General features: G+C 38.2%; 1 protein-coding gene across 3 annotated transcripts; it reads right to left on the reverse strand.

The window, feature by feature from the left end:
* Positions 1-891: 891 nt before the first annotated feature.
* Positions 892-16,773, reverse strand: abhd12 (abhydrolase domain containing 12, lysophospholipase). Of its 3 annotated transcripts, XM_056767183.1 has the most exons (14): positions 16,694-16,773; positions 15,474-15,627; positions 7,192-7,313; positions 5,522-5,627; positions 4,913-5,032; positions 4,745-4,775; positions 4,594-4,639; positions 4,367-4,496; positions 4,116-4,153; positions 3,584-3,663; positions 3,397-3,479; positions 2,669-2,747; positions 1,917-2,044; positions 892-1,494 (listed from the first exon to the last, which is right to left on the reverse strand). In XM_056767183.1, the coding sequence occupies exons 2-14, from the start codon at positions 15,623-15,625 to the stop codon at positions 1,461-1,463; spliced, it is 1,149 nt and encodes a 382-aa protein (XP_056623161.1). In that variant the 5' UTR covers positions 15,626-15,627; positions 16,694-16,773; the 3' UTR covers positions 892-1,460. The 3 variants fall into 3 exon arrangements, 2 of the variants coding, with proteins under 2 accessions (XP_056623161.1, XP_056623162.1); XR_008909093.1 differs by lacking the exon at positions 16,694-16,773 and having other exon boundaries at positions 1,917-2,073; positions 15,474-16,666; XM_056767184.1 differs by lacking the exons at positions 892-1,494; positions 16,694-16,773 and having other exon boundaries at positions 1,917-2,046; positions 2,670-2,747; positions 15,474-16,666.
* Between the last annotated feature and the right edge of the window lie 4,155 nt (positions 16,774-20,928).

The raw sequence follows: 20,928 nt of genomic DNA on the forward strand, positions 1-20,928 counted from the left end.
AGTGATCATATGCAACGATGGTCATTGCACTGCAAAAATATATTCTTCATATATACATGACAAAACATGAGAGCAAATCAAATATGTCCTTATTGCTGAAAAGTGATTAAATATGTTCCAAAAAGGTCTGTGATTTAAGTATTGCCTAGCTTGCATGTTTAAACAACTACAGAACAGTGCCTGTAAAAAAACTAAATAAACAAACAATAAAACTTTGGAAGATACAGATAACAGTGATATTTGAATCAAATACAATGATTTCCTTTGGACAAGTCACATGCTTTACTTACAGTCCAATCAGGGATGAGAAAACGTACTGAAATCAATGAATATTAATATTATATAAACATTATTTTTTTAAAGATCAGTCCTTAATGTACATTTCCTATGTCAAAGTAGAGTACAATGACATTAAAGTTCATATTAATATAAATCAATATAATATATTGATGATATATTTATTGATATACATATAAATAAAAAATTTAATTTCTTAAAATTAATTTTTATGTTAGTAAACATGTTATGGATTTAAGTATTAATCTTGTTTATTCGGAAAGGCCGGATTTACATTCCAAAGAAAATCTGCATACGGAAAGAAGCAAACAAACATTGCATCCCGTCTCTCTTTAAACAGTGCAACATGTTATCAGTAACAGGCATGAAAATTGAAATAAACTAAAACAAATAACTGAATATTTAAAACGGGTTGTTTTTGGATTTCTCAATACACAAACTCATTTCATTTCACCTGGATTAGTGTAGTTTACTGGCATAAGTATATGTTGTGGTTTAAATAAACACCAGCAGAAAATTCTTCAACCAACATTCAGACAATTCAGTTCCATTCAAATTGTACTAATTCAAAGGAGAAAAAGAAAAGACAAAAAGAAAAAGACTGACATTTTATTGTACAATTCAAGTTAAACATAAAACAAGTCGCTGTTCACATTGAGTGGATTTCAGAATTAAAACCAGGTCCCTGATATTCGGTCAGATTTGTTAAAGTAGGAGTGAACTATGGTCTGCGACTACAGACATTTTTAGCATGTATGTTGACATCATAATAGCACATTGTCCTGCTTCATCCCTTTTTCTACTTTGATCCACGTCTGGCTTCAACAAAGCCATCATTAAAACTTCACTTGTTCTTTATTGGTTGGAAGAGGCTTGGTGAGCATTCATTTTAGTACATATTTGCATATTGCATACTCCTGATGCCCCTTCAGATCTGTAACCATGACAAAGGGAGACAGCGAAACAAATCACCCATCCCTCGGTTACTTGGCAATGACTTTCTTCTTAGCATTAAAGTTAATAAAGGAATGCAAAAGAGCCGATGCATTTTCAGTCCATGCTTGTGTGTGTGTCCATGTACACATGCAGTTCACCGTGCACATGATGTACATTGTGTGTGTTTGACTGATGCTGTTAGATAGGGCAGTCGGCAGTGATCTCGACTACACGTGCAGATGCGACGTACTGAGGAAATCACTGAGATGGAGAAAAAAACAGAAAAAGAGAAATTATGCTTTTTGTTAAAAGTTAAATTTAGATTTGACAGCTCTTCAAGTTTCTGTTTTCAACCCAATTTACCCAAACTAATCTTTCTTAAATGTTTACTGGAAATGTATTCCTAGGAAGATGTCCAGTCATGCGTCCCTGATAGAATACAACCCAAGACAAACCAGAAGAGAACACAACGATATACAGATAAGGACTTCAGTTCAGACAACTTTTACATATGGATGTTAGTCAGGGGTCTGAAACCGAATGTAAAAACTACACCACAAGGCTTAAAATAGCATGTATCTGATCATTATACGATACAATACAAATGAATGTAGCGAAACAATTTTGTCAGCATTTGGCAGAGGGGAAAGTAAATTCAGCAGAAGTTTATAAAGTGTACATACCTGAGTATATTTGGAAGCTGTGGACTCTTGTAGATAAACTTGTGTCTGTATCCCAGAGAGCTTGGGAACGGAATAAATTTAACCTTATGACCGTTTAAACTCTTGCTTTGGGCGGCCAAATCATACAGCTGCGGACAAATGCAAAACAATACAGCACCTTAAAAACAAATGCATTATCAGCATGATGGTGTCAAACCCAATTCACATTGTGCCATTTTGTGTAAAAATAGTAAAATGCAAAAATGAAAGAATTTTCTTATTGAGGAATGCATTTTTAAAGGTCTAGCGTGTAATTTTTTTGAAGGACTTTTGACAGAAATGCAATACAATATATTTAACTACGTCTTCAGAGGTGTAAAGCGTTACGTTTTTATTACCTTAGAATTAGATATTTTAACAGCTCCCCCTGCATGGAATTTGTTGTTTCCTCAATAACGCTAAATGGAAAAACTGTTCTAAAGCGCACAAGTTATCTCCTTCAGCAAAGAAGCGAAAACACGACAACATCTTAGTTCTCTGTTAGCCGCCGGAGTACTTCTAAAGAGAGGGGCGAGCAGTGGAGTGAGCCGTTGGTTGCATTTCGCAAGCTCACAGCTAGATGTCACCAAATTTCATAAACTGGACATTCACGGTTCTTTGTGATTTATTGATGTCCATAATATATAAAGCAGCTTGATCGGAATTTAGATATGAAGAAATCAGTAAACTGGTACATCACACTAAAACAACATCCGATAGTGTCGGTCTTCTACCTTTTTTCCCAGGTGAAAGGGCACAACTGTGTCGTCTTCTGCATGCAGGATCAGAACCGGACATGATATGTGGTTAACACTGAAGGGAAGACAAAATGTAGGATTTCAAAAAAAGATCAAACAGTATCTCATAAGCGACAAGCAAGTCTTCATCCCTTAGTATAATTGCCCTGTCCTTAAAACATGAAAATAATGCATCAAGATTTTGTTTCCAAGTAGGGAATTCCACACCTGTCACCAGATTAAGTTTGGAAATAAAAATATTTTTACATTTTCTAGAATTTTCAAAAGAGGTAAAACTTGCTAAAAGTTGTGTCAATAATTTGTAAATTTTTTATAAATTTACTGCGTTCCATTTAGTGCTTGACGAGTGTTAATTCCTGCCTTAAAAGTCCTGCCTATAAGTCTAGAACACTGTGTAAGACATATGGCTAAATTACATCATCACTTCTAATATGACTTCCATGAATTATAAGCCCTCATATGCCTAAATGCTATAGAAACTAATCCTACACAGTACATATTATAAGCATACACACATACATATGTTCCTAAAACAATTCCTCAGAAGAGGATGATGTTTAAAACACATACATAAAAAGCATGACCACTCATTATTTCAACAAATCTGTAAAGTGCTTTGTAAACAGATTACAATCAGCCTGGGGACACAAAGCAAACCCTCTTCACACGCAACCTCACAAGCAGATGAAGTATATTGTACTTACTTCTCGTCGCTGGCGAACCGTATGTCGTTTGCAGTTATGGCATCCAAAAAGAACCAGTCAAAGCCTGGAAGATATCTGTAAATCTACAAAGACAAACATGTCAATGTCCAAGATAAGTTACGTTTTGAGTCATAACAGAGATATGGCTTTTACACCGGGAGCATGTACTTGGCGTACTGTTTCTCACCATAGAAAAGGGGTGGCTCTTTGCCTCCTCTCTGATGTTTGTAAAGGGCGATTCTAGAATGAGAGCATCAGGTGGCGTTCCTGTAAACACACAAGTGAGACTAAATCACTGCAATGTTCTTCTACTTCCACATGTTCAACTACAGACTTAAAGTCTGGGTTTACGGTATTGAAACTGTTTGGCAACTCAATCCAGTTAAGACAGTTCAACAGGCTTTTTGTTTCAGACACTTCTTAAAAAGTACAAGGATTGCATTTCTTAACACTTCATATAGTGAATCGGGAAGCTTCAATTGAGACATGCAGCTTCCAATAAAAGCTACTTATAAATCCTAAATCTAGCTTTATAATTGTACATTTTAGATTTCATTTATATGTATTCAGTCTAGTTATAAACCTTTTTTCTTGGGCAAACTTGAGAAAATGTTATTCCCATAAGCAAAATAGAGAAATGTTATAACCATCACCAAAATTCGAACATTCCAAAAATGTAGACCTACTGTACACAAATACAAGCATGCATGTTCACGTACCCCTGTCACACAGACGTCTCACTAGGTTTGTGGCCACTCTGGAAAAAAGTGAATAAACGGTGTCATACGATCAGTTTCTGTCAAAGACACATCTGAACACTAAAGTTCAACATTGAGAACTGATCTTTAACATTAAGTCATGATTTTTTTTCCGAATCAAATGTATTTAATATAATATGTTTCACTCATATGTTTCACTCATAAAAAAGTCTAATCAATGAAAAATATTTGTACACTTATACAAATCTCACCCTGTTCCCAGCGAGTGACCCCAAATGTAGAGGTGCTTCTGGCCAATCCGCTGCTTTATCCACTGGTAGAGAAAGAGAGAGTCTGACATCATCCCTTCCTCGGATGGGCTGCCCTCAGAGTCACCCCAACCTTATGCAAACACATATGATGATTTTAAACATCATCTGACATTTTCGTAGATACTAATATGCATATTGTGATAATGCATAAATCGCAGCAAACATACCTCTATAATCGAACGTGACTACATGATAACCTAATGAACTGAGAACCTGCAGAAAAAGCAGAGGAAGTGACATCAATTTGATTTTTTTCCATTAATTGTGATATTCCAAAAACATAAGCCAGGAAAAACAAACGAGGGGTGTTTTATTTACCTTGTACAGCTGAACTCTGTGATCTCCTCCTCTAAAACACACAATTAATGTAGAAAACAGTAAATCACACAAAAAAATACTTTTTAGCTGGGGTTTCACAGGCAGTGTCACATATTTTTATTTTATCTTCATCAAGGTACTGATCACATGTGCACAATGGTTGTGTACCTCGTCCCTGCGTTGCCATGGAGATAAAGGATGACAGGGTGATTGGACTGGAAGCTTTTGTCAAACCATTCAGCATCTTTACCCTGAGCTTCCCTCCACATCACCACAGGTACTGTATGCCTGAGAGAATATTAAATCTGAGGTTTAATATTCAAATGACATGATTAACATCGAATGGATTTTTTTTTTAGGGGGAAAATAGTCAAAAGATGTCATAAGAAAGATCATCAGCCTTCCTGTTAAATACTGAATTAGATTTTCCATTCGAGTGTACTTACACAGAGAAAACAGCATCAGCACCAAGAGGCTTATATTGCCCATCTCACTAAAAGTCAACCCCACGGGGAGCACACACACAAAAACACACGCCAGGACACAAACACCCAATGGCACGCAGCCACGGGCCAATGCAGTCCTTTGTGTCACTATGTATTTACATAAACACTGAGCCACAGGCTATGTTTAAATAACTACAGGAATATTTCCACGCCCTTCAGACGCCATGGCCATAGGGGACAAAGAGATAGAAAAGTGCAGGGTAAAGAGAGGACAGAAAGACACAGTCAGAGGACAAAGGTGAGGAAGAGGCAGGCTGGACTGTGTTCTCACCACACTCCAATGTTGATTCCTTCCTCTGGCTGCAGGTAGAAGTTGTGTGTGTGGTTTAACCCCTGATCCTGCGGACTCTTCAGGTCTATAAAATACGGTACTCGTACTAAAAACAGATAAAAAGGTTGTTTCAGAGGCAAAGCAATTATTATATAAAGCAAAAGTGTCATTTAGAATCAAAGGTCAAGTAAAGGAACTGAAAGCGTATGCGTGCCACAATCTTCCTCACCAGACTGATGACTTGAACTTCATTAAACAAAGTCATCAAAGATTTCTCTCTCTCTCAAAAAAGCACACACGCAAACACAAATCACACTTTTACAGTTAGTTCATTATACGACAAGAATACAAGCAGAAGCAGAACATCCAGAAAGCTGACAGAAGCAAAAATGCTGACCAACAAAACCCCATCAAATTCAGCCCATGAAATTGAAGAACATCTTAACATCATATGAGCATTTACTGCAATATTCTGATGATGTAAGACAGGACTGAGACACGTGTGTGAGAGAGACAGGATTTCAGATGGATTTCAGAGAGAAACAGTGTGTGTACTTGTTTAGATTTACGCTTTCAAAGATGTCTTTGTTTGGGGTTATGAAAAAGGCAGATTATGAACCAAACCATAAGTATATCATGTAATGAAGAACAGTTAAAATATATAAATAAAAACATTTATGTTGCAAAACAGGTGTTCAGGTGTAGAAGAAATCTGAATTTGCAGGTCTACACTTACAGGTTGAAAACTAACAAAACACATTTTTGCACAAGTGTGGTTTAGGTTTTGAATAATCTTGGAATCACAGTGTGCAGTTATTATGTCTCGACTTCAAAACAGTCCATTTTATTTGTTTTTACATTGTATAATGACTTTGTTTGCGTGACTAGAATATGCACACGGGAAAATGCAGTGCAACAATCTCACCTTGGATACTAAATTCTCCCCGAGGAAAGATGCCCTAAGCTTGTCCTTGCACTACACTACAAGCAGCAAAAAATAATGACAACTGACCAACGTGTTTAATGCACACATCGACGGAAACTTCTGCAATGAACATTTTTTGATTTCAAAGAGCAGTTTAGTTTTAAACTCGCCAACATTTACAAAACCTGGTCTGGACTGAAGGGATAGTTTACCCAAATATGAAACTCCTGTCATCCTTTACTCATCCTTTTGTCATTTCAAACCAGTATAACTTTCTTCTGTAGAACACAAAAGAAGATGTTTGAAAAAAGTTTATATTCAAACAACGGGTTTGGTTGTTTGGTGTCCAACATTCTTTAAAATATCGTCAATGCGTTTTGCGGAAGAAAGTAAGTCATACAGATTTGAAAAGACAAGAGGCAGAAGAAATGATGACAGAATTGCAACTTTTGGGTTAACCGTCCCGAGTCTCCCACGCGCGTTCACAAGACCACCACGATGCACTCGCATCCGACATAAGTGCCATGCGGCGTTCTGCGCACAACCTGGATGCACAAGCGCCGTGGTGCTCTCATGAATGTGCGTCGTAGTCTGACAGGGAAGAAAAGAATATGTTGATTCAGATGGACCACTTTAACGCTGTCTTTAGGCAGGGAGGTCTTAAAACGTCTAGAACGTCATGCGGGTGAGTAAGAAATTACAAAATGTTGATGATTGGATGAACTATCCATTTAAAAACACTCACCAAAGTTTAAAAAAACTATTTTGGCTTGTATTGACGGACAGAGTTTGATAATGACAGGGATGGCGATGTAGATTCCCAGCACCCAGATCATTATCCTCTTCAGCCTCCACATAACGCCGCCCCTGCATCCAGAGAGAAAGAAGAGATTATAGAACCACTAACTCCTGCCTTTATATAACATGTGTATCAAACACAGAAGAGCTCAAATTAAATTATGATCTCCTGTTTTTTCATATACAACAACGCAGCCCTTCTTGGTTAAGACAAGATAAGGCATTACCTCAAATTTGTTTGGCTAAACCACTTTGGACAATGTGCTGTGGCAATAATATCATAGAGAGACAGATGGTAACAGCCTGTGTGTGTGTTCAAATGTGTTGTGTTATTCTCCGTCTCTCACATTCTCTAATTCAAGAGTAACTTTCCTCATGACATCGTCCGTCATCGCCCGGACTCCCTCATACTGACCTCTAAATAGTGCCGGGGAATATAATGTGTCATGATTCAAATTAGAGAAAGTGAGATCTCAAAGAGGAACAAACTCACCCTGACTGACTTAAAGCCCTGAGCTCTGCTGTAAACTATGTGTGAGGGAGTGTGTGTGTGCTGGTTTGGCTTTAATTCAAATGGTTCAAAGTGAAATGCATAAAATTGCAAAGAGAGGACATATTGCGCATGCACACACACACGCGCAGTAAAACCCAGGAATATTCCTAAACTATAAATAATGCAAAACGGATTCGAAAATCAGACAGAAACAAATAGAGAGACGCACGTTTGCCAAAAAACAGAAAGGGGAATAAGAACATGACACATGGGGTGAAGTGATGAGCCAGAATGTCCAGTAATGAACTGAATGTCAGATTTGATCCGTCTGACCCTGGATCAGTTCCGGCACAACAATTTAAAACACACCTACAGCTACAGTGCCACCCCATCACTAAAATTATCCAAACAAAGACCAACCCGGTCAGATGCCAAGTGGACGGACAAGCACGACTTGCAAAACAGGAGCTAACAACCACAGAAGGTATAGGATTTCCCATTCCTAACGAAAAGAGGAGGATCAAATAAAAAACTGTTTGTGTACTATGTTAGGAGTGTATGTAAGACATTGTGTTTAAGTGTCATTTTATCTCTTTTTTGGCATCCCTACAGCGGTAAGACACAGCACGGTCACCAGGGAGTGAGTCATGGAAGGTCTGATCTCAGAGTGTGTCAAGCGGCGTTTGTGCACACATGCGTGAGAGGTGATTGTGATAAAGAGTGAGATGTTGCGTAACAGCAGAGCTAAATACAGCCGTCACTGGCTGAGTCATTACTGTACAGAACAGATAATGTGGAGGTGCTGAGTGAGTCTCTGCTTGAGCACCTAGAACATCACGACATCATGTGAGAAGCTTTTTAACGATAGTGCTTCTAAAAAGCAGGTACTGCAGCGCGTACATCCCCACGGCGAGCATTCGGTCTAAAGCTCAACACCTCCAGGGTAACACTAATACGTTAAGCCATGCTGATCCACCACCATATGGGCATCATTACTGCGGTCTGGGCATCAGGACTCCTGACCGCAATGGGACAAAGTGCTTCTGACTGCTGGTATGGAACCTGAGATGATACAGGAACAGGAAGACGCCAATTGAGTACAATACAATACAGGATATTTTGAGAAGGCAAGCAAAAAACAGTCAGGCTTATTTCATTGTGTTCGTGCATTTGATGGAAGTCTCTAAAAATGATCATCTTAACAACTCACACCCACAACCAAACACACAAATCCCACATTTGAAATTACAAAGTCAACTAGATGTCTTAAAATAGAGATTTTAAAACTCCATTAATTTGTTTAGACGTGGCAGACGTCATGCTATATTTATAAACTCTACGAAGCACATCACATTCTTATTCATATCCCATTAGTCGTGACTCGTGAATCACATTTTTTATTGCATACACTGGATATTTTTTACATGATTTTCTGACATTTGGATAATCAGGACATTTAGGATCAAGGCTTTTGTGCAACGCCCAATATTAAATAAAACTAAACAATCTGCTTCGTGTACATAACTGTTGGGATGAAAGTTGTAATGTTAACCCGACATTAAAAGTGCAAGAAAAGTGAGACCCTACATGCACGTCTGATACAACATAAATAAATTATCGGGTTATTTTGAAGTCATTCAGCAGACGTACGCAGACAATAAAGTCCTCCTGTGCTCCAAAGTAAGAATACTTTAATAATACCTTAAGCACTGTACTACATACAATAGCAACACAAAAAAATATGTCATATTACAAATCAATAGTGTAAAGCACACGAAAATAAGTCTAATAATTATGCTCTTTTTCACATTAATTCTTCATCGGTCCTATATTATGTGGAAAACATACACACATAGTAGATTGACTTAAAAAGGGAACGTAACCTGGTTACTTACTACATGTTTCCAATTCAAATTTTCCTGTAGAGCACACTGGGATTGTGTTCACATTCTGCACAACAATGATTTTATAAAGAGTTCTGTGGGATTAATTTGGATGCTTTTTGGAAACCCACCACATACCAGCCTTGGTCTTAAGGCAATCACCTACCACCGCCCTGTCGAAAATATACTTGCTTACTAATTCAAAGCTTTATTTTAATTCCAAACCAAACCAATCTAACCTTAAGGCCAAGCTCATGCGAGTCATTATACCCCCTGAAACTACCACTGGATTCTAGGACCAACAGATCCCAAGAATACAATAGTTTGAAAACTTCACTGTAAAACTTCTCCGTCAGACAACATAGTCTTGTGTAACGTCTGCAGGAACCAGACAGCAGCTACTAAGTAGAAAACGTTGGCATAGAATATGCTTTTAGAGCCCGGATCAATGGTCCAAATATCCCGATTTGCCTCTAGATCACGGACTGCCAAATTCTAACCCTTTTAGTGACCTCATTCAATAAGAGGTCAGACTTGTGACTGTAAATCAAACCCATGACCAAACAGACCAAATATTTCATCCTCAACATAAAAGAAATATTGTAACTAAAAGATTTAAAGGATAAAGGAGACAATTTTCCCTTTATTATTTAGACTGACATTTCATTGATCAGATACTTCAAGAGAATTAGATTTGAGATCAAGAAAGGTTTGCAGTTTATAAGCGGAGATGACTGAAGAAGAGAACAAGGAAGGAGTAAAAGTAGAGCAAAACTGGAGCGCTTGCACAAATTCGTGCTACAGTTATGAGTAATAAATTATGACATCTTTGATGGACCGTCTTCTTTACGAGAGACAGAGAGACTTCAAGGACTGCCTTCCTGGTATTATACAAAGTTAAAAACCCACTTCTGATATCATGCATTGAGCTAACTGGAGCTTGAAGTTATGTTTATTGTTTCTCATCTCATTCATCACAAATTTTACATCTAAATGTGACTTATGATATCATTTAAGAATTACATCGTATAAGAACTCTGAATCATTTAAGAGTCAACTTGATTTTATCTATTGGAATGTTACTTAGTGGTCTGTTTCTACCCCCAGAATTTCAGCTCAATGCAATATTTTGTCAGCGTATGTACTTTGTTATCACAAGAAACCGCACGTAACGGTCTATATTCTTTTAGACAATTGATGACAGTGCATTTTGTTGCACTTTGTATCACACAGTTCTTTTGCCCTGGCTTTTATCATTTTTTACTTTTTAACTTTGGGTAAAACTCAGAGCTTGTCACCGTCCTTTTTCACACAGCCATCCGATCCTACTGGAGAAGAGGCTGGACAAACACTACATTGAACAACAATCAAACACAACAATAGAGAAGTTAATATTAATGGTTACTGCATTTTCATATTAAGTAATATTTTTTGAAATAAGATACTAGTAACCAGTATAGTCTAACTGTTGCGGATTTCTAAATCACAGCAACCAACGCTTCTCAGGAATAACTTGCAGAGCCTCCAAAGTGTTCTCAGGGAGCATCTGTCATACTGCCATGTTGGTCGGAACCTCACCCAACTTTTTCACTTACTGTTGCACTTGTGTATATGGTGACAATAAAGGGATTTGATTTTGAAATGATGTCTGCTGACCTGTGCATGAGGGAAATGTACTGAGAAAGTAAAGTTCAATTTCGATTTTCGAATTTCGTCTTTTAAGAATGGGTCCCTACCACCCCCACAAAGGCCTCTAACAGCGAAAATGTAAATGGCCCGAGATCAGCTGCGACGGTCATACGAAGGACACATGAAACTGCAGACGTAGCACTCTGGAGGGTGAAAAATGACTCTCGGACTCTCCACTTCCCCTCAATCACATCTTCCTCCCTTTCACTCATCTCTTCTTTCACTCACCCTAAAGAGCGTCTCCGACAGCCCTACAGAGCAGTTGTGACACTGATGCCCGAGTTAGTTATCGTCTCTCTGCTCTTATACTGACACAGAATCAGTCTCCTTCAGATGTGTTACAATCCACTCTGTCATTTCACCAACCTAGTATCCCCTTATATAAGAAACCAGTCATCCTACTTGCTACTTCCTAAAGCATTGTGTTGTTTTGCAGTGAAAAGGTAATGGGTTGGAGCCCTAGACTACACACATACTGTTCAAAAAATGCAAAATAATGCATTTATGCATTAGGCAAATGCTTCTATCCTAAGTGACTTATTGAAGGTATAAATAGTATTTGTATGCGTGTTCACTGAGAATCGATCCAATGACCTTTGGGCTGGTAACACAATGCTTCGCCAAGTGAGCTACAAGAACACCAAAATAATTTTCATTTCAGTTTTCTTGAAACTAAAAAAAGACACTTTCTATCAAACCTGACACACTTAGCAAGCTAAAATAAGAGTGCAAGTTGTCACGTTTAGATGCCTCTTGGGTCTGGGTTGATCTGGAGCTCATAAAAGGATAAAACCAAGAACGAACCAGAACAATGTGAAAAACTGACATGGTTTAAGAGTAAGCAGGGGTTTATTATTTAGGCTAAAGGGCAAGTCCACCCCTCGATGAGCTAGACATCTCGACATTTGCCTCAGAACAAGAGAATTCAATCCAACAAGCGTATGCATGAAACTCTCAAGAGAAATTTGCGAAATTAAATTTCACAGGCTAAAATAATCTTGTGAATTAAACCCGCGCTGACCCTGTTAACCTTGAACCCAGCCTTTAGCACAAGGGTCACTGCAAACAGAATACTCTTTAGCATCCTGTGTCGGACATATGAGCAGCCAAAGCACTCAATACCCCAGACATGTACAGAACCAGAGGATCCGGTTACTGGCACTGGATACGGTGCAATAGTAGAGTAGCGTTTCATTTCAAACGTGGATCGAAGGTTGAACTTTACAGTACCATTTCCTGATGGTGTTTCATGTTAATTTCGTCTTTTGTTATGGGAGCCTTGGAATAAAGTAAAGGGGCTGTATGAAAATTTTCCACCGGTTATTCGGCGTGTAAAAACACCGGTTGTACCGGTGACACCGGGGTGGGGGTTGATATTTTTTTTAAGGAAAATAAAAACATTTATATTAAACGAGTAGTCACGGCACACATTGTGCAACAAATAAATAAATAGGAAACAAAAAAGTTTGAGTTAAATTAATAAATAAGAAACGAATATGAAAGGACTACAAAACGAAAAACGTTAATGTTAAATAAATGGCAAAGCACCGGCGTTTTAAAATTAGAACAAAAAGAAAATTAAACGTTAACCGGCTCTTGATAACAGTGCTTACATATTTTACTACATGTTCTTTGCGAGAAAAGCCTCCACCATCGTCTTGTCAGTCAGCACTTCACTCTCCTCACATGATGAATAAAATCTGACTCCTGCTGCTGATCTTTGCCGCAACACTTGTTCCGATACGCTGAATGCAGCAGCCACAAAACTGTAGTTTGGTCTTTAACCAAACTATGTGATTTATCACTATAATAATAAAAATGACAGTGAGGGTAGGTGCCGCATTGGAAAAGTGATCAGTAGGCGGGTTGACACAGTGTCTAACCAGTGAGACCAACTATCGCAACAAGCCTTCTTGGAATGTTTCTTAATACTTGGCATCTAACAGTAACAGACAGTATTTAGTTAAGAGCCGTGACTACTCTTCATGTAATTTCACCGCAAACCAGATAAATCAAAGCATACTCCATATACAACATGACTCCAATACATAGTGACAGTAGCTGACCTCCAAGGTCAAAGGTGAAAGGCAATTTACTCAAAACCACTCTGTATTTCCATGTGATGAGCCACCCAAGAAACCTTATATAATCTTGTTGAAACTACTTTTCTAACAGGAAACCATCCAAAACCACTCAGCATCATGGTTATAGCCAGGGATCCACATAATTGGTGCGCAGGTGCGCACCCAAAATAAAAAATGCGCTCTAAAAATAAGTTAAGACGGCTCATTTGCGTATTGACATGGTTGAAAGCTTTTAATGCACAAGTGCAATCACAATCACTGTTTAAGACGCCTAAATGTATTACTGGATAAGATTTACGTTAGAACTGAATGCTGCAAAAACTTATGTGGTTTGTTCCCGGTGTTAAACGGCTCTCGTTCATAGAGAAGTACACGCACTCGCAAACTCTGTGAATGTCTAGATCTGCACTGCTCTTCACTTTCTAAAAACCTTCTAAAAGGACAAGCTGTTTAAACTTGACACTTGCATGCAGCCCGTGTTTATCAATGTTATACTCGATCCTATCTCCTTTGGAAACCTACTTCTTAGCAACCTGTCAAAAAGTCTAAAAGGTTGTCGTTTTAAGTTTCAAAATTGGTGTTGAATATTAATATTAACTAATGTAAGAAGTAATACATTTTCATTGTATTTTAAGTTTAATTTAAAATAATATAAATATAGTTTTAATCACATTGTATTCTTTTGTTTATTGTTCATTTATTTTAAGTTTTTAATAGGTAAATATAATTTGACACACAATGTGTAGTGTGAGCACCAAACTGAATCTCCAGGTGCTCTCTTTAGAACCTGACAGAAAAACTTATGTATAGGCACAAATACATTCTGCACCTGCAGATCTCAGCAGAAGGTTAATTGGATTTATGCAGAGTTTAAATTATATGGCTATTTATTATTAAATACACATCCGTGGGAAAAAAGTAAGAGACCATTTAAACAATGACTTTCAGGTTTTCTGATTTACAACTGACAATTTTTATCCAAAATAATAAAAAAGTCCAAAAAGTATTTTTATGTGATAACCTCGATATGCATCAGTTTTGACGTGTCTTGTCAGTCATGCTGTCAGTCTTTCACATTGCAGTTGGATGACTTTGTCACTCATGAGGTTTTATTTGGTTAAATTCAACAGACACTAGCCTGGAATGGCTACAATACATCTAGACATGCTGATTAATTTAACATCTGGAATATTCGATTAATTATGTAATCATGCTGTAAGTATGGTACTCTCTTTAAACATGGTCAAATATATTAAGCTATTTCTGCACATTTTTCCACAAAGTAAGCACAAAACATGTCTGCAGATTCTGTCTAGGCCCCGTCTTGAGGAAGTGGATAATAGTGACATGTACTCGCAGCACAATTTATGCCAGCTTTATGCTGAGGGTGCGATTTTTATGTGGCCATATTGCTGAACCAGTACGTTCTTCTCATCAGGTGACGACTCAGAATAATGACATCACTACAACTCAACCTTCTAATACCTACGTTTAATAACACGTTTTGAGGCCTTTATCATTTTAGGTCCTTCATTACAATGCACACAAATACCGAGCCAAATAATTAAATTAAATAAAACCCAAAGATGTTTCTTGAGATGTTGTGACTACCCTGGGCATGCAAACAACTAAGATGTTGTCTCCAAGCAATACACAAATATCCCAAACTTGACAGCATCTGCGGGGAACTCGCATACAATGAAACAATCCATTCCCACCCCACCCAAAAGTTGATACGCTTGTTTTGAAGCATCAGTACTGTTGGAAGAGTCTCAAGAGAATCTGATTGAATCAAAGTTAATAATCATCCGTGGTGTACACCTCAACAAAGTTCAAAGGCACTATTATCTTGTGACATCACAACTATTTACTATCAATATCAAAGAAATGTAATATTATGATGTCACACCTAGGAATACATGATGTTGAGATAATGACAGTAATGTATGAAAGACAAAGTTTTGACAAATCTCTCGAAAGACTAAACATGTAACAATGTATTCAGTTATATGTCTATTACACAATGAAATTGTTTTGACACCAGCTGTCAGTGTAATATTGGTTATGGAGTCAGTCTCACCTTTTGTAACGTCTTCCCATCGCTTTCCCCGAACCTTCTGCTTCAGACCCGGCGTCTGTCGTCTTGTTGCAATGCTTTAGATCGGATCTGGCGTCCAGCAGTGAAGACGTAAACGCGCTATCATGATCTGCGCTGTTTTTCCGCTTTCGCATCACTGAAACAGAGATGAGACTGGAGATTATACAGTGCAGTCCAGCGTTTAACTCGGCTGGAGTCAGGTGGCAGGGCCGGTAAAAATCTTTCCGCGCTGGATCAGGTTGTTCCGCAGGGGCGTGTGTGTGTTTCTCGTCCCGGTGATTCTGGCATTCAGCACTTTTTCTCTCTAGATTGTTTTCCAGGAGTCGGATATCTGCAGAGACCAGCTGATCAGCTCAACATTTCCCCTCCGTCCTTCACTTCAGCCAATCACACACAGCCGATCAGGCCCCTGTGTTCTGACGGCAGCCAATCAAACGCATAATCGTACCGCCCTCAGTTCCGCCGACACCCAATCAAACACTGCAGATCATCCCCTGTGTTCCGACCACGGCCAATCATACACAAGTCGTATCGCCTCTCTATTCAACCGACAGCCAATAACACACTCACTCTTATCACCGGTCTTTTCCACCGACAGCCAATCGTAAACTCGGCCAAATGTTTTAACGTTGGGTTGCCAAATCCTCACGTTGAAGCGTGATTAACGTAACGCACAATTACGTTAATATTCCAAACGATAACTTGTTTTAAATGATTGGTATGGAGGAAGATGTTAAATTATTTTAACTAACTTTTATACACCTCACATTAAAAATGACTAATTGTGTTAAAATGAACCGTAAACACGCCCACGTTCTCCTAGAAAGATTTGCAAAACACGTTAAACCTGCAGAACTGGATTTTATAAAACAACGTGATTTTAAAGAGAACGAGTGATGGCAACAAGAACATCTTTTGGGGCTAATTCCTTCTACAGTACAATAAAACGTTTTAAAAACTGACTGTCGTATCGAATTAACAATAACGCTCTCTATCGATACAATCATATTATACACATTATAAATGCCAAATGAACGACACGTTGAGAGAGTGTGTAACTTAGTGTCTGAACACATCACATAGATAGTGACAAAGTTATTTCCTAACGTTACGCTACATATGAATTACGTAAAGTAAGTTATATATTCGTAACGAGTCTATGTCGTTTTAGATTCTGTAATTATGTAAATATAAAGCCCAACCTTTCCATTTTGACGTTTTTTCGTTGTCGATGTTTTGACCGGCGCGTTCACTGGCTGGGCCTACTGCAAGCTTTTCCAGAGTTTCCTCCCACGTGACTATGAGGATAAGCGACGTTTCTTTCTTATTTTCATCTTCTTTCTCGTTATGTTATGCACACACCTGTTATATTCTCCTTATTCTTTAGCCTCGACTATATGTTATAATAAGAACGAAGAATTGTATTTGCGTGTTTTGTGTAATAATTATGAATATTATTATGAGTATGAATAATAATTATGAACTATATACCATGAGTAACATTCGCCCCTATTTTGTGTTTGTTTTTATTAAATATGTTTTAAAGATTGATCTATTTGACCCTTTCTGCCGGTAAAACTTGCTTCTCAATTTTGCTGCCATTATTTGTACCGACATGAGAAACGTGAGCTTATAAAAAACGATATATGACAAATAAATAACAAATAATATAACAAATAATTGTATTTATGCAAAATTTGACTGTTTAAATAAGTTAATAAGTTTTCCATAACCTAACACCACGGTCCCATGACATTTGTCTGTAAGTTATGTTTTGGGCAAGAGATGGCAGTATATCATCACTTCTGTCTGCAGTTTCACTGTGAAAGGCCTTTTTTACACAGCCCAGAGACTAAAATACTGCTTTTTACTGGGAAAAAACATACTTAAGGCACACATTCCTGCTCAACTGAGTTGGATTAAAGGGACAGTTCACCCAGAAAGGAAAATTCTGTCATCATTTACTCACATTTAGGTTGTTCCAAACTTGTATTCATCAGTTTGAAGTTATAGCTGCATTCAGTGGCCCTGATTGGAGGTTCCTGGGTGGGTGTTTGGATGTGGTTGGGGGGATTCATTTCCTGGGGCTGTGTGGGTCCGGTTTGCTCTTGTTTTGTGGTCGAAGTCGGGCCACAGAGGATGAAGTTACAACATGCCATTAATATTTTCCCTGGTTGTTCCTCTGTTTTCTGGTGTCGATCGTGGAGTGGGACCGGGTTGAACCTGCACTGTTTTCGGCGAGTGGGACTTTCTGGGTTGCGGATGGTGGGCTCTCCCTCTTCCTCGTGGATATTTGCTCGGTGGCTTTTGGTCGGGGTCACTGAGTGCAGCTATGACACATCATAGGGGATCTGGCCCTCCCGGCTGAGCCTGGTTTCTCCCAAGGTTTTTTTCTCCATTAATCAATCATTGGAGTTTGGGTTCCTCGCCACAGCAGGGCAGTGTTGGCTTGCTCACCGGGAGACTGCATTTATTTATTAATTAGGTATTATTTATTTGAATGATCTTGCTCGTTCTATAAACACCATGCACTGTGCTGTGTTTTACCCTTCCTGTTCCTGTTTGCCCCTGTAAAGCTGCTTTGGAACAATGCACATTGTGAAAAGAGCTATATAAATAAACTTGAACTGAAGTATACATTTCTTTGTACTACCAAACACAATGGAAGATATTTGGAAGAATGTCAGTAACCAAAACCATCTTATCCTCATGACTCCCACAGTATTTATTTTTCGTACTGTGGCAGCAAATGGGCGATGAGATCTGTTTGGCTCTGACATTCTTCCAAATATCTTCCTCTCTGTTCAGCAGAACAAATAAATTCATAAAGGTTTGGAACTTGATGGGGAGGAAATGATGACAGAATTTTTGTTTCATCAAAGAAAGATATTTTGAAAAATGTTAGCAACTGATTACATTATAACCCACAAATGCCATTACCATCACAGATGTGTCAAACCAGTTAATTCTCCAAAGCTACTTTTCATCATCCTCTAAATTGTGCATTTTGAATTCACTAGCACTTCATGGGGAGTTAAATAGTCTGTGCTATTATAAAATAGTATGCTGAATCTGATTGGTTTATGACTTACAATTCTATCTATAGCAAACCAACATATGTCTCATGTTCATTAGCTCTAAAGTTTTTCTGTCGTGATACCATTCTTCTCATTAAGAATCAGTTTAACGCTCGCATTAAAAGTGGTTACTGTTGTTCGTATATGACATGTGGGTGTATAAGGCATCCATCTGTCTGTGTGATAGTGTCGCCGTGACACTCGAAGCATCTCTTTCTATTGACGTTGCCAGAATTTCTGTTGCTTTTGTGCAAACAGCAGTCAGATTGGGCTCTAAATTACACGTTAACGGTCGTCTGATCCTTTTCACATCTCCGCTCAAAGTGCAAGGCCTCTTTTAACATGTCACACGCATGAGTGTCATTTCTAAAGGCCGCTCGAGTGCGTACGCGCATGACGCACGCTTATTAATCCATCCCATGTCGCTCTGTGCTTTATGAAGTCCTGATTGCCTGCTCATTGTTTTCTCATTCACTTGTTTGAATACCCAACCTATAATCAGAGCTGCGAAAATAAGGCATTAAAAAGGCATGCTGCCATTTTTATGGTGACACTAACAAAGTGCATCTCCATTCATACTGACTTTTTGCTCATTTAAGCCATCAAAACTCACAATACCCATCAGGACAATCTGCAGGCTTCAGTTCAGGGTGCAACTGCATTATAGTGTTAGAATCGGAATTAAACCATGCCAAGTGAAGAGGAGGGGCCGAATCCTCTCAAACACACACTCGTCTCTCTTTCTGTCACTCTATTTCTCTTCCTCTTTTCTTATTTCGACATTGATCACAGTGGTAATGATAACACAGATTTCTGATGCCGGTAATTACTGTAGCTTTTCAGAAGAAATGTCTAGAAGACAGCATCTATGTTTCACCGTTCACATGGTGTACAACAGAATGGAAACTTTGAAAACAAGCTTTGCATGTGACTTTGCAACAAAGTTTCGAAAATTTGCAACGAAATTGAGATTTTTACATAATCTGAACGCTGAATAAATCAGCTTTCTATGGATGTATGATTTGTTAGTATAGGAGAATATCTGACTGAGATACAACCGGAATCTGAGAATTCAAAGAAATCTAAATATTGAGAAAATTGCCTTTGAAGTTATCAATCAAGGGGCACTGTGGCAGGCCATCCACTCACAACAAATAAATGTATTTAAGGTAGAAAATTTACTATATATCTTCATGGAGCATGATCTTTTCTTAATATCCTTATGACTTTTGGCATAAAAGAAAAAGCCAAAATTTTGACCCATACAATGTATTTTTGTCTTTTGCTAAAAATGTTCCCGTGCTACTTAAGACTGGTTTTGTGATCCAGGGTCACATATGTGGAAACAAACTGCCTTAAAATAGAATATTTAAACTGTATTTATCTAACAAAATCTAATTGTGGATATTTGTGCATCACAGGGTATATTTCTAAAAGGTCATGAATTTATTGCACCACATCTCAAATGTTATGTTTGTTGAAAAACTGAGAAATTACATTGATTAACATTTTGCGACAAAATAAGGACAAATTTACATTACGTTTGGTCGCATAATGAGTTGCAATGAGATTCATATTTTATTCATAATGAAAAACATTTGGGCCTACTGTATACATTGGCATTGTATATAACTGGAGGTATTAGCTCAGCCTTATTTTCCCTGCTAAACAATCTCAGCCCTTATCTCAGTTTTCAAGGCCCTTGTATCAGTTAGATGGGGGTGTTTCTTTTCAAATAAACAAATAATCAGACAATAAAATAATTACAGGATTAGCTGATAGTGGGGCGAGGAACATGTGCTTCAACATGGTGTAAATGTGTCAAGCGCCTACTTTTGTATATCATGATTCTGTTGGTGACAGAGCTATGTGTAGGTGGTACATCTGAAGGGGCATTTTCAGAGAGATACCCTCTTACTATCACCGTAGCAACCAGCCAAGTTCTGATGATCTCACCTCTTTGATAAGCCTACCAACTAGTCCTCTCTCTCTCTCTCTCTCTCTCTCTCTCTAGCTCTCACACACACACACACACACACACACACACACACACACATAGACCCTGTCCTGTTTGAAGTTGAGTGGGCCTCCAGTTGCTCCTCTGTTAAAATAACACACACACCCCTGCTGATTGTATAAATTGAATCAGAAGTGGTTTGCGTTTAGACTCATATTCAGATGGGTTTGGATCCTCAATGAGAGTGCTTGAGGCTAACTGTAATTGCTGGGTTTTCATAATAAAATCCTTTTATTAATACTTACCTGTTACAAATGGGCGGGCACCGTTGAAGATGATGTTTTAGTGGCGAGTAAAGTACTCTTAGTAGTGGAAAAAGCACCCACAAATGGACAGTGAATGA

This window comes from Triplophysa dalaica, chromosome 15, assembly GCF_015846415.1.
Source record: "Triplophysa dalaica isolate WHDGS20190420 chromosome 15, ASM1584641v1, whole genome shotgun sequence".
Lineage (NCBI taxonomy): Eukaryota > Metazoa > Chordata > Actinopteri > Cypriniformes > Nemacheilidae > Triplophysa > Triplophysa dalaica.